At 35.3% G+C, this 15,354-nt stretch overlaps 2 protein-coding genes and 1 long non-coding RNA gene across 12 annotated transcripts in view; 1 reads left to right on the top strand and 2 right to left on the bottom strand.

The window, feature by feature from the left end:
• The window catches only part of gdpd5b (glycerophosphodiester phosphodiesterase domain containing 5b), a 96,698-nt gene extending 89,655 nt beyond the window's left edge, over positions 1 to 7,043 (bottom strand). For 7 of the 8 annotated variants that reach the window (XR_222296.5, XR_222297.5, XR_011006479.1 and 4 more), the window contains exon 1: positions 816 to 1,079. The gene's annotated coding sequence lies outside the window, so the exon portion shown is untranslated. Of the gene's footprint in view, positions 1 to 815; positions 1,080 to 6,370; positions 6,407 to 7,006 lie in introns of those variants that run through there. The other variant, XM_005157743.6, reaches the window with a different exon arrangement.
• Positions 7,044 to 7,567: 524 nt separating this feature from the next.
• Positions 7,568 to 11,830, top strand: serpinh1b (serpin peptidase inhibitor, clade H (heat shock protein 47), member 1b). Of its 3 annotated transcripts, none has more exons than NM_131204.2 (6): positions 7,568 to 7,725; positions 8,388 to 8,435; positions 9,556 to 10,166; positions 10,422 to 10,520; positions 10,606 to 10,838; positions 10,933 to 11,830. In NM_131204.2, exons 3-6 carry the CDS (start codon positions 9,584 to 9,586, stop codon positions 11,233 to 11,235), a joined length of 1,218 nt encoding a protein of 405 aa, NP_571279.2. In that variant the 5' UTR covers positions 7,568 to 7,725; positions 8,388 to 8,435; positions 9,556 to 9,583; the 3' UTR covers positions 11,236 to 11,830. The 3 variants fall into 3 exon arrangements, with proteins under 3 accessions (NP_571279.2, NP_001296752.1, XP_073778838.1); XM_073922737.1 differs by having other exon boundaries at positions 7,571 to 7,725; positions 8,388 to 9,257; positions 9,436 to 10,166; NM_001309823.1 differs by lacking the exon at positions 8,388 to 8,435.
• Positions 11,831 to 13,330: 1,500 nt separating this feature from the next.
• On the bottom strand, positions 13,331 to 14,278 carry LOC141377863 (uncharacterized). The gene is made up of 3 exons (XR_012390908.1): positions 14,190 to 14,278; positions 14,004 to 14,075; positions 13,331 to 13,415 (listed from the first exon to the last, which is right to left on the bottom strand). It is a non-coding gene; the product is annotated as an uncharacterized lncRNA (long non-coding RNA).
• Between the last annotated feature and the right edge of the window lie 1,076 nt (positions 14,279 to 15,354).

Raw genomic sequence — 15,354 nt, 5'->3', positions numbered from 1 at the left:
TTAATTTTTATTATTATTATTATTATTATTTATGCTTAGTTATGAATGTTGAGTTAATAACACCACAACACATAACCCAACTAATAGCACCTTCCTAACGTTGGGTTATTTGGATTTAAAAATAATGCAAAAAAAAAGTGTAGAAACCTTTTTGGCTCATTTGTTGCCTTTAACAACCACTTTCACTACAAACTCATAGTTAAAGTATAGAGAGTGTAACATAACAATGATGAATTAGTTCAACTTCTGTTTATTTGTTTATTTATTGAATAATATTCATCGTAAACTTTTGTTATTTTTTGTAAAGACAGGATTCCAAAACATGTGTAACATCATACTTGTAACAAAGAGCATAGATTATAGGCTCTTTCCTTGTAATATGTAGATTATATAATAAAAGTCTGATGACTAAACTATCGACGAGTGAGAGAACCCCACATTATTGCTATGGTTACAACGCATTTTTTGTAAACTTAACGTTAGTTTAAATGTTGTGGTTACTAATCAAATTATTTGAAAGCCAAATACGAATTTGAATATAATACTTTATATATCTACCCTCTCAACTTTTAGTTGTGACTTCCATATTGGCTGTGATTTTAAAGACACCTCCACCCCACACAGCCTGTCAACATTTAATTTAAGCGTCCACGTCTGGAAACGTTAAGTCTATTAATATTACGTAAATGATTGCAATAAACAAACAAACATTACGGTGTGTCAAGGGTCAACCGGTACATTCAAAATCTACACGTTTAAAACAGCGGATGACATTTTAAAATAAATAAATAAGCGACATAAACAAGTTGTCTTACCTTATCTAGACGCGTTTGTCTTGCAGTTGCTCAGCAAGTGAACTTTAAATGAACGTTTCCTGTGTCCTTCCTTCCACACCTAACGGGACAGGTAGCCAACAACTGACACTGCAACTCACTCGAAGGATATTAAAAAAAAGAAGAGACCACATAAAAAGGCACCTGATGTGCAGACACGAGAAGCACTTTAGGGGAGGATTAAAAAGTGTCTGAATTAAAAGCACATGCTGTTTGTTTGCTCTCTCCGGCGTTCTTTGTGTTGTCAGTTGAGTGCTGTACCTGCGCCCGTGCTTATGGGAGCGAGAAAGCAGCAGTCGATTGTTGGGCGGGGCAGATGCGCTGTGGGCGGCACCAAATCTTTCTCTGTAATACTGCTGCATATTGTGCTCCCTACTGTCCAGTGTGGAGATGCTTCTAATCTAAATGATCATGACAAATGATTTTCTTTACCATGTGCGTATATAACATTTGCTATTTGAAACCAGGTGTTTTCAAACTGGGGGTAGTGTGGAAGTGATGGGGGGTCCGTGGAAATGTTTGGTTAAAAAGCATTAAAAACACACAAAAATAAAAAATAAAAAAAATGCAAAAACAATAAAAATAAAATGTCGTTAAAGTAAAAAAAAGCATTACACTAAGATAAACAGAAGTTCGTGTAACATAAACTATTCAGTAATAAATGGTTAAAAGTAATAAAATATATTAATAATGAAAAAAAAAATCCAGAACTGAGCCAACACTTATTTAATCTAAATACGTATAATTTAGATTAAATAAAATTAGAAATACTAAAAAATAAACTATTAAAATAATTATTTCAAAATATAAAGAAAATAAATAATATTAAGATAAATTAATTAAGGTTCCTCCAAAAAAGTACAAAAGGGCTCATTTTTAAAAAAATGAATGATATATACATTCATTCATTTATTTTCCTTTCTGCTCAGTCCCTTTATTAATCTGGAGTCGCCTCAGTGGAACCAACCGCCAACTTATCCAGCATATGTTTTATGCAGCGAATGCCTTTCCAGCTGTAACCCATCCCTGGGAAACCCATACACACTCGTTCACACACACATATATTCACTTTGGACTATTTAGCCAACCCAATTTACATATACCGCATGTCTTTGGACTGTGGGGAAAACCAGAGCACCCGGAGAAAACCCACACAAATGCAGAGAGAACATGCAAACTCCACAAAGAAACGCCAACTAACCTAGCCGAGGCTTGAACCAGTGACCTTCTTGCTGTGAGGCGACAGCGATACGTACTATATATATATATATATATATATATATATATATATATATATATATATATATATATATATATATATATATATATAAATATAAATATATATATATATATATATATATATATATATATATATATATATATATATATATATATATATATATATATATATCAAAAAAGAAATCACAACTTGCACAGTTTGGAAGACATTTGGACCAAAACAGTTTTCAGATTCACTTTTAATATAATACTCATCTAGTTCTGGTATACAATTACTTCTGTTTTGATACTTTTTCTCTCACTAGTTAAACTGTAGTTTTATTTAAAATCCATTTAAACAACTCCTTTACCTAAAAAAGCAGAATTTGTTCAATTAGGTTTGCACTAACTTTGTTATCCTCGAATGAATAGCTAAGTCATTGAATGCATGATGTAATAAACCTTAAAAGCTAAAAAAAAAAAAATCAATAAATAAAAAATAATTTAAAGATAAAAAACTTACTTGTAAGAAATAAGTAAGATTTTACAATAGAAAAAAATATTCATTTTCTTCTAAATATTCTTTGAAATTGTGAAATGTACGTTTTTTTTTTAAGTTGTAAAATTTAAAACCTTTCCCTTGATTCATTGCATTAGACTTTAAACTTAAAACTGTTTTACATCTAAAAAAAATTTATGAAATTACTTAATAAAGCAAGTTGTGTTGCTGAGGCCAGCAGGGGGCGCTCAAAATGCAACCACTTGATCTGTGTGGGTTCTAACGCTCCAGTATATTGATGGGGACTCTATACTGCTCAGTGAGCGCAGTCTTTCGGATGAGATGTCAAACCGAGGTCCTGACTCACTGTGGTCCATAAAAAAATCCAGGATGTCCTTTGAAAAGTGTAGAGTTTTAAACCCGGCATCCTGCCCAAATTTGCCCACTGCCCTCTGACGGATAAAGAGATTCCTCTGATGTTTAAAGCGATTTGAGTGTCTAAAGCACTATATAAATGTAAGGAACTATTATTAATTGTTATCATTATTATTATTGATAAATCATACAAGCAGACATCAGTGATCTCCAAAACGTTGGTAAGTGTGTGTGGGCACATTTATTTAGGTTGCAGCATAATTCCTTCCCCCTGACATTCCTGTGCAAATAAAAAAAGTCCCACAGCCTCTAATCAGCTGTTGGTCACAGCAACCAGCTGCTCACTTACCTCCAAACTACCTATATTTATCTGTTACGCTTGTGAATAAGCTGGCATAGATTTTAACTCATGGAATAAATGCCACCAATCATTCTATACAAAGGTCCCTTACATTTTGTTTTAGTGAGAGAAAAGAAGACCCATAAACTAGATACAACAGCTTTCTTTGATCGCCACCTGGTGGACAACAAGTCACATGGCAAATAAGAAGTTTGGAGTTTTCCAAAACTTTTTGTTCCATGTTCAAGGGCAAGGCTATCTGAATAATTACCTTTAAACCGAATACATACCAAGAGACATTTTGGGGTTAACACCTTAAGAACTAATTATCTGCTTTCAATTAGTAAAAGTGACTAAGGTCACAGTCAATTACTCCTTATCCATGATGACTAAGAGCCTGTTCATTAATGAAACACACAAAAGCCCAGAGTCACTGAAGGGCATCGCACCTCATCAGCCACAGCACAAATTATTCTCCCTTCAGCCACAAAAGAGACAAAATCGCACCTAATTCTCACCCATTGCAAGCTGTCATACTTACTGAAAATGTGGATTTTCCAACCACAAACATCTAACGGTGCTATTAAACAGAAAGATGGTGTAGGGATGAGAAATCATGTTTTTCAAGTAGTATTTGTGCTTCTTAAACAAAGCAGATAAAAGCACCAGACAAAACAGCTGAATCAATTTCCAGATCAGATAGTAAAAAATAATAAAGGAGTCCAGATCAGATCACAAAATCTTAAACAATACACTAAAAGCTGAATTTCGTAATGTATTATACATCTATCAGCTTTTGTATAGAGTATAATATATACACAAGTTGTGAATATGTACATTATATACAACATATACAACATTCGAGAACCAGACAATTGTATATATATATATATATATATATATATATATATATATATATATATATATATATATATATATATATATATATATATATATATATATATATATATACAACAGTTTTGTCTGGTTCTTGAATCTGATTGGCTGATAGCCGTGATATATTTAAGTAATACCCGTACAGCCTCTTTACTTTTTGTGTATTACTCCGCCCACATACAGCCAGCAACAAGCAGACACTACAGATCTAAAGTGCTGTTACAATCTTTAAAAGATGCACCTATACATCACCTTCTGTTTATTTTATGTCTGTACAATATACAGTTGAATTCAGAATGATTAGCCCCTCTGTTTATTTTTTTCCCCAATTTCTGTTTAATGGAAAAAAAAAAGATTTTTCAGCACATTTCTAAACATAATAGTTTTAATAAATCATTTCTAATAACGGATTTACTTTGTCTTTGCCATGATGACAGTAAATAATATTTTATTAGATATTTTTCAGACCCTTCTAAACAGCTTAAAGTGACATTTAAAGGCTTAACTAGGTTAATTAGGTTAACTAGGTAGGTTAGGGTAATTAGGCAAGTTATTGTATAATGATGGTTTGTTCTGGTAGTTTCTGTAGACTATCGAGAAAAATAGCTAATAATTTTGACATTAAATTGTCTTTTAAAAAATTAAAAACTGTTTTTATTCTAGCCGAAATAAAACAAATAAGACTTTTTCCAGAAGAAAAAATATTATCAGATATACTGTGAAAATTTCCTTTCTCTGTTAAACATCATTTGAGAAATACTTAAGAAAGAAGAAAATTTTCAAATGGGGGCTAATAAATCTGACTTCAACTGTATATGAGTAAATCTATACCTTTACTCACATTAAACTCTGCTTTCAAAAGACATCCGGGATAAAGTTGTAGAAAGACACAGGTTAGGAAAATCTAAAAACATTTAAAAGGCTGGAGAAATTTAAATAAAGAATACCGTTTTGCACATAAAGCTATTAAGGAGGATTTATTTTCTCTCTCAAACTACTTTTCACCACTTTTTTGAAAACAAATCAAAGACGTGTGCAATGCTGCACCAAGTTACATCAGCACTTGAGAAGTAACTTTTCTTGCATCTTACATCATGTTCTGCACAGCCCCCTCTGCGCAGCGCAGCCCACAAATCAATGACTGCTTTGTGTAGAATTTCTGCACGCTTAAATATGAATATGCCTTTTACACCCAACATTTGAGTTTAAGACATCTGCCACATGCAAACCTAAAGTGCTGACAAACTGAGATGTTTAAAAAGACTCTTTTGTAAACAACAGATGTAATTTACAGCAGAGCCACATGTTTGAACAACACATACCACACACAGACGGGCCAATGCAGAAAACACATGCTTTTGTGCTTATCAGGCAAGTTACCTAAAATGTGACAAAAGATTCTGAGCAGTTTGAAAGTTTTTTTTAATCTTTAATGTATTTTTACAGGGCTCTTCGGGTAACTTTAACTTATTTACACAAAGAAAATGAAAATACAACTTTAAAAAGGGGATTTTTCAATTTAAGGTTTATTCCTGCAGCATTACTGAGTGTGTTTTATTACTGTAGGGATCAAAATGGGATCTTTCAACATGCAAAGCAGCAAATGTTAAAGAACAACAATCCAAAAATATATATATATATATATATATATATATATATATATATATATATATATATATATATGTATGTATGTGTTGCCAACATTTTTTAGTTAAGTCAAATTAACTTTTCTTGTCATCTCAACTTACTTCAGCCAAACTGACAAAAAATATTACATTAAACCTGATTAATTTGTTGAGATAAGTTAAAGTAGCATAAAATATTTGTTGTCATGACTTTGATCATATAATTAATGATAATTATTCATACTGAATATAATTTTTACAGTGTGTGGTTGTTGGTGGATAAAGACGAACAATCTTACAACCATCTTGTATGCTTAAGCATAGTTGACAATTGAATGCAATAAACGTCTCCAATATTCAACATTAAAAACACTTCAGAAGTGCCTAAAATAGGCTCATGTTTAAAGAAAATAAACTTTTAAAAGTCAGGTTTTCTACTGAGTTTTTAATGGTTTAATCCAGCAGCATTACTGGGTGGGTTTCATTAATATAGGGGTCAAAGAGCATGTAATGCGGTGGGGGTTGTAAATGGGGTCTTTCTTTTAACCATCCAAAACTGAAGATTCTGTCATCATTTACTCACCCATGACATGTCCCAAACCTGTTTGACTTCTTTTACCTGTTGAATGCAAAAGAAGATATTTTGTAGAAAGCAGGAAACCTGTAACCATTGATTTCCATAGTATTTGTTTTTCTTACTATCGAAGGCTAGAGAATAACTTTTTTTAAACTCTTCATACTGCTTTTTAGTCAGTTTTGCAATTTTAAAAATGCTTTACAGCCAAATTAATCCACAAACAACTATCAGGTTATTGATTTTACTTTTTTATCTAATTCTTTTATTTTAAACCAAATGTTAAATTTTAAGAACTGAACAGAAAGCTGCAAACCTAACCATTTACTTCAATATTTGTTTTTCTTGCTATCAAAGTTTTCCAGCTTTCTTCTTAATTTATCTTCAAAAATCTTCTTATAAAGTTTTGCAACTACTTCATAGAGTGTACATTTTATTTCTGGTCGAACTATCCCTTATTATATTACATAATGTTTGCTGAAAAAAAGAAAAAATTTGCATGGATAATAAATGTTACTATGTAAGAGCTCAGAGCAACAGACAAAACAACTAATGTGCAAAAGAATGACCACCTAAACATAACAAAATGAAAAACATACCATATGAAAATTATTAAAATATTTAGATTATATACTGCTGCAGTACCGTTTCTGCACCACACCCGCAGCCAGAAAAAGAATTCAGTTTGACGTGGCACTGTTGGGGGAGGATGTGAGATGTGGGAACAAGCCTCTGCATCCCCCGACAGAAGAATCTAGAAGGAATGCTGACAAAGACAGACTCAAACTCAATCAATAAATCAGTTATTTTATACATCCAGAGGTCAATCGTGTGATTTAAAGAGAAACATTATGTTCTTGTGTTAAAATTCATATGCTGTTGTTCAAACCAACTGCCAACTCAGCACTGCAAATGTGAGCTCGACGATAAAACGTTGCATGCTACAAAACATTATCATCCTTCCTTACAAACTTTATGCCAAAACAACACATTTTCACCAGTTTTAATGAAAATAACAATAGTTTGTTTGCAAAGTACAGCTGTTTTCAGAAGGCTTTAGGACCTTGCAGAGGTGGTCATTTGATCCAGAGGGAGGGCTTTCTCTGCATCCCCAGGAAATCCAGACATCCTCATTTGAATAGCCCGTGTCCAGCTTCTAGAAGTTTCTTTCCTGGAGTATAAAGGCCTCTGCTTCAAACACAGCAAACCAGCATCCAAGAAGAAGAAGAAGAAGAAGAAGGAGAAGGAGAAAAAGAAGAAGACTACGAAGAAGAAGACGAAAAAGACAAAGAAGAAGAAGAAGAAGAAGAACATCTGAGAAGAGGAGAGGAAAAAAGAGGAAAACATCCAAACAGCTGTCCAAGGTAAATATTGGGCGAAATTATTTTATTCACAAATATTTATATGGGATTGCTTTTGTTGCATGCAAAAAAAAAAAAAAAAAAAAAACTACTGCACACAGGGTCAAAGAATACTTTTTACTACTCTTCATACTGTTTTTTGTTAGTTTTGAAGTTTTAAAAATGTTTTACAGCCAAATTAATTCCCAAACTTTTTTTATCTTAATTCTTTAATATTTAATCCAACATGCAAAACTGCAGAAAGGAAACAATAAACTAAATGTTACATTTTAAGAGCTAAAAAACTAAAGGTTCTTCTCAAAGCATTTTTGTCCAGATTTTTACCATTACATTTTTATCCTGAAAGTGGCAAGTCAGTGATTGAGTTTTTCCATTGGGAGTGGTTTGTTGCTATCTCTCCATCAGTGCTCCCTCTGCCATTCAGATGCGGGTCTACTGTGGAAGTTCTGATTGGACAAAAAGTTTTTTTCTCTAAAGTTCTTCTAGCCAATAAGAAGAGAAGAGTCGGCGTGTCTTTCTTTCTCTGTGTGCATGCAGTAGCAGCAAACTCTAAATCAAACCTTTGCTGAATTAAGAAATACAGCAAGGAGTTGATTTAGCACAGTTACCAATGTATATAAACATACTTTTGTGTAGATTACCCAAATGCACCTCTTGTCTTTCAGAGTGAAAATCCATATCGTTGACAACTATGAATATGAAAACATATCAAGGTATTCACGATGATAAAAAAGCAACATACAAAGAAAAAAAAGAGATGGAAAAACAAAACAAATGCTAATGGACAACAATGCTGCGGTTGCTGCTGCATAAAGACACATATCATCTTACATACACTCAAGTGTAGTTGGCAACTGAATCCAAAAACTGCTCTAATATTCAACATTAAGCACATTTCAGAAATGCCTAAAAAACAGGCTCATGTTTAAGGGATAATTCACCACAAAAAAAAAAGGTATTTGCTGTTAATTTACTCACCCTAGTGTCCATCAAAGACAAAGCTGACTGAAACATATTTTAATAAAAAATTTAGCAGTCAACAGCTCCTAGCACTTTGAGAGTAAAAACCATATACAGGTAAAATAAAGGTAATACCCATGGCTCTTGAAAACACCTTAAGGTCAGTTTGTTCAGGAATTTACAACCTTATTATATTTAATCTTTACAATCTTTGATCAGCCTCTGTGTTGTGTCTTGAATGAATTAATGATAGGCTAGACTCTAGAGCAAAAGCTTCCAGTTGTTTTGTTTTTGGGTGAACTATCCCTTTAAGCAGCACATTCCCGTGAGATTAGTCTACGCCGCTGCTATTGTTTAACTGGTCTAGAAAACATGACCTACAGGTTTAATTTCTGTAGGTTTACCAATTTACAATACAAAGACTTAAATAAAAGTGATAAAAAACATTAAAAAACACTAGTTTGCAGCCTTTTGTTTCTATAAAACTGACACATGAAATATTAAAATTAGCCTTTATATTGTACAACTGCTTTGGTCTAAAAAAAAAACATAACCTACAGCCTTAATTTCTGTAGGTTTACCAATTTACAATACAAAGACTTAAATAAAAGTGATAAAAAACATTAAAAAACACTAGTTTGCAGCCTTTTGTTTCTATAAAACTGACACATGAAATATTAAAATTAGCCTTTATATTGTACAACTGCTTTGGTCTAAAAAAAAAAACATAACCTACAGCCTTAATTTCTGTAGGTTTACCAATTTAGTTTGCAGCCTTTTGTTTCTAAATCTGACACATGGAATATTAAAATGAGCATTTCTGATAAATTGGGCAATTTGCACTAAGTATCACTTGTAATCTCTCTGCTATAGGCTTTTCGTATCCAAAAATCCAGCCAGAATGTGGGTATCCAGCCTCATTGCTCTGTGCCTTTTGGCTGTGGCCGTGTCCGGTGAGGACAAAAAGTTGAGCACTCATGCAACCTCCATGGCAGACACCAGCGCCAATCTGGCCTTCAATCTCTACCACAATGTGGCTAAAGAAAAGGGTCTCGAGAACATCCTCATCTCACCTGTGGTGGTGGCATCTTCTCTTGGTATGGTGGCAATGGGAAGCAAGTCCTCCACTGCATCCCAGGTGAAGAGCGTCCTGAAGGCTGACGCTCTGAAAGACGAGCATCTGCATACGGGCTTATCAGAGCTTCTGACTGAGGTCAGTGACCCGCAGACCCGCAATGTGACGTGGAAAATCAGTAACAGGCTGTACGGCCCCAGCTCTGTCAGCTTTGCTGAAGACTTTGTTAAGAACAGCAAGAAGCACTACAACTACGAGCACTCCAAAATCAACTTCCGCGACAAGAGAAGTGCTATTAACTCCATCAATGAGTGGGCCGCCAAGACAACTGATGGAAAGCTGCCAGAAATTACAAAGGATGTGAAAAACACAGACGGGGCTATGATCGTCAATGCTATGTTCTTCAAACGTAAGTATTTATAAATTATGTTATGTGATTCTGCAATGAGCACAGCTGTTCTTATTCTTATTCACAAATAGTTCACTTTACTAGAAAATTTCTCAGAAACCCTTTTCCTTAAAACACTTACAGTAAGCTATTACACAATGTGAAACTAAACAGCCCTAATCTTCTATATAGTTCTGTCAATTATTTTTTCTATTTTATTTTAAAATATGACAAAAATAATTTAATAATAATAATAAAATGTACTTGTTTCCACAGCCCACTGGGATGAGAAGTTCCACCACAAGATGGTTGACAACCGTGGTTTCCTGGTGACCCGCTCTCACACAGTCTCTGTCCCAATGATGCATCGCACAGGTACTGTAAACCCAACAGCCTGTTGTCTCCTATTAAAAAGTCAATAATATCCACATAGGTATTTAACAGTTCTCGTCTTTTACAGGAATCTACGGCTTCTATGAAGACACGGAGAACAGGTTTCTAATAGTCAGCATGCCTTTGGCGCATAAGAAGTCCAGCATGATTTTCATCATGCCGTACCACGTGGAGCCTCTGGATCGGCTGGAGAATCTTCTCACCCGCCAGCAGCTGGACACCTGGATTAGCAAACTTGAGGAGAGAGCGGTCGCCATCTCTTTGCCCAAAGTGAGCATGGAAGTCAGCCACGACCTTCAGGTGAATATGACAGATTTCTGCCTCACAGTTGCTCGTAAACCACTCTTTCTCTCTCCATGCATGATGTACAAGCATCTTTTTCCTTGCTTTGCAGAAACATCTTGGAGAACTCGGTCTCACTGAAGCTGTGGACAAGTCTAAGGCAGATCTGTCCAACATTTCCGGCAAGAAAGACCTTTACCTCTCCAATGTCTTCCATGCCTCCTCCTTGGAGTGGGACACAGAGGGAAACCCATTTGACCCCAGCATTTTCGGCAGTGAGAAGATGAGGAACCCCAAGCTCTTTTACGCCGACCATCCCTTCATTTTCCTTGTGAAAGACAACAAGACCAACTCCATCCTTTTTATTGGCAGGCTAGTTCGCCCTAAGGGTGATAAGATGAGAGATGAATTGTAACTTTTAGGCTATTTGAATGAACTTTTGGAAATTTATTTTTTATTATTATTTTTTTTCAAACTGTTATTATTGTAATTAATGGTGTTACCTCAGGTGTATGGACAATCTAAGTGAATTTGTCAGTACAAAAGCATTGTTTAAGAAGATAGGTGGTATGTGTCAGGAGCAATGGTAGAAATAAGTGAGATATATTTGAACCGCACAAAAGGACCAGTGGTTTGACATCAATTATGTCATGTGAATTATTCAATTAAACACTATGCTTACATTAAGTGTAGTGTAATTGATGTTGAGCCATGGTGTTATGATATTCATGATAGTGCTTGTAGAACCTCTCTTTATGAGTTTGTAACATCTGGGTAGGGTTGACCTTATCTTTAATGTTTAAAGGGAAAAGGTAATCCTACTCAATTGTTTCTTAAAGCACAGTTTTGTAGGCTCTTTTATTTCACTTTCATCCAACAAAACGAACTGCTGCAGAAATTTCCAGGTTGACAAATGCCATGTTTTGATATGTCTTAATTCTAAAAATGTTTTGAGCAAGTTTTTCCTTCTTTTTGTCATCATTTTTTTCAATAAACTGAAATGGAAAATATCTATAATATCATGTCTTTTTTATACTTTTAAATTATTTAGAATTATAAATAATACATCATTATAAAGGTGCTGCGGTGGCGCAGTGGGTAGCCACATCACCTCACAGCAAGAAGGTTGCTAGTTTGAGTCTCGGCTATGTCAGTTGCCATTTTTGTGTGGAGTTTGCATGTTCTCCCCTTGTTGCGGTGGCTTTCTTCCGGGCGCTCCGGTTTCCCCCACAAGTCCAAAGACATGCAGTATAGGTGAATTAGATAAGCTAAATTGTCCGCAGTGTACGTGAGTAAATGAGAGTAAATGAATGTTTCCCAGTGGTGGGTTGCAGCTGGAAGGGCATCAGCAGCGTAAAATATGCTGGATAAGTTGGCTGTTTATTCCGCTGTGGTGACCCCAGATTAATAAAGGGACTGAGCCAAAAAGAAAATGAATGAATGAATGAATGAATGAATGATTGAACATAAAGAAGTTGATGTTAACATGAAATAAAACAAATAAAACCAACAAATGGCAGATAAAAGCTCGGTGGCTTGCCTCATAAAAATTGAACTTTGGTAACCACATGGTTTGCACATGGTTTGCACATAATAAATCGTTATTAAAAAAACACTCTGTGGGAATCATTTTTGTAATTTACAAGTGAGGCAAAACATTTACCGCCTGATCACCACACATCACATAAATAAACAATATTGTATTTTCAATTATAAAAAGGGTGAAACTTGATCAATTTGAATACTGTTTACATTATTAAATGAGCTATTTGCACACATACTTCATTTCAGCCAGCCAGCCTCAGCACTTCTGGTGAACTTTCATTTAATATCTGATTTCTTTACAATATAAAGTGGGTCTCAGCCCGAAAAGAAGCACAGCATTAAATTCTGTTTACTTTACACCAGTATTTTCAATACTGGTGTAAGAGTTTCTGCGCTAACCTGCTGATCCTGACGATGCTAGATAACTACAACTAAATGAATGCTTACTGTAAGTCTATTTAACTAAATGTATTGTAATTACATTACAACATCAATGATGTAAACAGAACCTTGCGAAATTGACAATAGTCACATTAAACGTTCACTGGAAGTTTATCATTGGCTGTAAAACACTAGCTGTGCATAGAGCCCATTTACAGTGTTGTCTGTTTAACATTACAACGGTTTTCTTGTCGTCTTGTCTGAGCAAAAAAGTTCACATACTAACCATTTCTAATACCAGTGGCGCCTTGTCCGTCCCCGTGTTTATAGTGATTATGAGACCTGCAAATCACAGCACATTGTCACTGCTCTGTCATTACAAACAGTTTAATCCCATTCATTCCGCCTGGCTTGATGTGTCAAATCCTGGAATGTAGAGCTTTATCTGTGTGTTTATGGCAGTGTCTCACCTCCTCACCTGACACACACTTCCCTGACACCCTGCTGTCTTTATGGTACCATAAACACCACAATTTAAAAGAGGATTGTTGATGTTGGAGAGCAGTAATTTCCTTTCACACTTGCAGATCCGTTCCGTGGACATAAACGAAGGAGGAATTAGAGGCTGGAGTCAAGGGCTCTCACGGTGAGATGGGCAATCAGCAGAGGCTAAAAATACCCAAAGAGGAAGAGATTACTAATCAATGTGTAACCTTGACAAAAAATGACCTTGAATCCTTGTGCAACATTTGTTTCATAAATGGTTGGTTTAAGGAGTTAAAAATATGATTAAAAAACGGCATCCTAGTTTAGTGTAGGACTACAATACAAACATCTGTATTACAGCGCCATCTTGTGGTAAGCAACCAAACTGCATATTTATTATTTTAATAATAAATTACTTTTTAAAAGACTGAAAAAGTCACAATTTCATCTTAATCACAATCTTATTTTAAACTATAAAAACCAACAGCTTAAATTGTGTATCGAAATTATAAATACATATACTGTAGGCTATCATGCTTATTAATGAACATTTTGAAGTGAAAAAAATACTTATTTGTTTGCAACACTATACTGTTTCCTTAATGTATTGAGAACAAAATAAGTTTAATTTAAAAATGTAAAAATGCAACTTTGTGCCATTACCAAGTGATTTTACTTAATTTTGCACACAAAAAGAAAACTTTGAAAAAAAAGAAGAAAAAAGTTTGAATAACTCTGCTCCAAACCCCTAGAATATGAAAAGAATTGTACTTTATCTTCTTGTCTGACTGTGAGTTTTCTTTTTCCGTTTTTGTCTTGTTTTCCAGCAAATGTCATAAGATTCTGAAAGCAGGTAAGATAAGAAACTGTGCAGTCACTCCAGAGATAAAACATTACTTTATTTTACAATTTCATTTAAAATAAAATTAGCTGTAACTTTTGTGTGCTCTCAAATACCTGTATTGGAGTTCTTATGTAGCAACTTCAGACCAGCGGCTTTAAAATTCATAAATGGCCCAGGATTGTGTGTATTTTGTGTTGTAGAGCAAAACTGTAAAAATAACAAACCTTGGTCTGACACCATAAAAAACAATCCCTAATCTACTAGCCTGCTTGTAAATCCTAAGTAAAATTACTCATCTCAACTCATTTTTGTCCACTTTTCCGGGGCAGGTCAGGGGGCAGCATTCTTAGGAGAGAACCCCAGACTTCCCTCTCCCCAGACACTTCATCCATGTCATCCAGGGGTATCCCAAAGCGTTCCCTGACATAGTCATAGACATAGTCCCTACAGCGTGTCCTGGGTCTTCACCGTGGCCTCCTCTCCATGGGACATGCCTGGAACTCCTCCCTAGGTAGGCGTCCAGGAGGCATCCGAAACAGATGCCCGAGCCACCTCAGCTGACTTCTCTTGATGTGGAGGAACAGCGGCTCTACTCAATTATCCTCCCGGGTGACAAAGCTCCTCTCCCTATCTAAAAGGGTGCGCCCTGCCACTCTGAGAAGGAAACAAATTTCGCCCACTTGTATCCGAGATCTTGTCCTTTCAGTCATGACCCAAAGCTCACGACCATAGGTAAGAGTAAGAATGTAGGTTGACCGGTAAATAGAGAGCTTTGCCTTTCGGCTCAGCTCCTTCTTTACCACAACGGACCGGTACATCGACCACTTTACTGCTGCTGCTGCATCAATTGGTCTGTCAATATCACGTTCCAACCCTGCCTTACTCATGAACAAAACCCCAAGATGCTTGAACTCCTCAACCTGGGGTAAGACCTGGATATGTCAAACCATCTTTTTCCTGGGGTTGGGGCTCAAATGCGAGCTCCTGGTGGCCGGGTTTTATCCTACGGATTCCAGGGGACGATCTGCAGGGGGAGCTGTAAAGGGCCGGGGCATTGTGGAACAAGTGGTGGTCGAAGGTTAGGACCATGACAACCCAATCGTCAGGAACAGAAACTAAAACTAAACTAATATCGAGAATTGTAGCACATTAATCAGATTATTCCCTAATGTTACCTGCTGCTTTTCCTTGCCTCACCCATACCATGGTGTACATTCAAACAACTGTGCCCACAATATTTCACAAAAAATAGTAAAAATAATCATTATTATGAAAAAG

The sequence above is a fragment of the Danio rerio genome, chromosome 15, assembly GCF_049306965.1.
Source record: "Danio rerio strain Tuebingen ecotype United States chromosome 15, GRCz12tu, whole genome shotgun sequence".
NCBI lineage: Eukaryota > Metazoa > Chordata > Actinopteri > Cypriniformes > Danionidae > Danio > Danio rerio.
The sequence above is the reverse complement of the archived record's forward strand: the minus strand, read 5'-3'. Positions and strand labels throughout refer to the sequence as shown.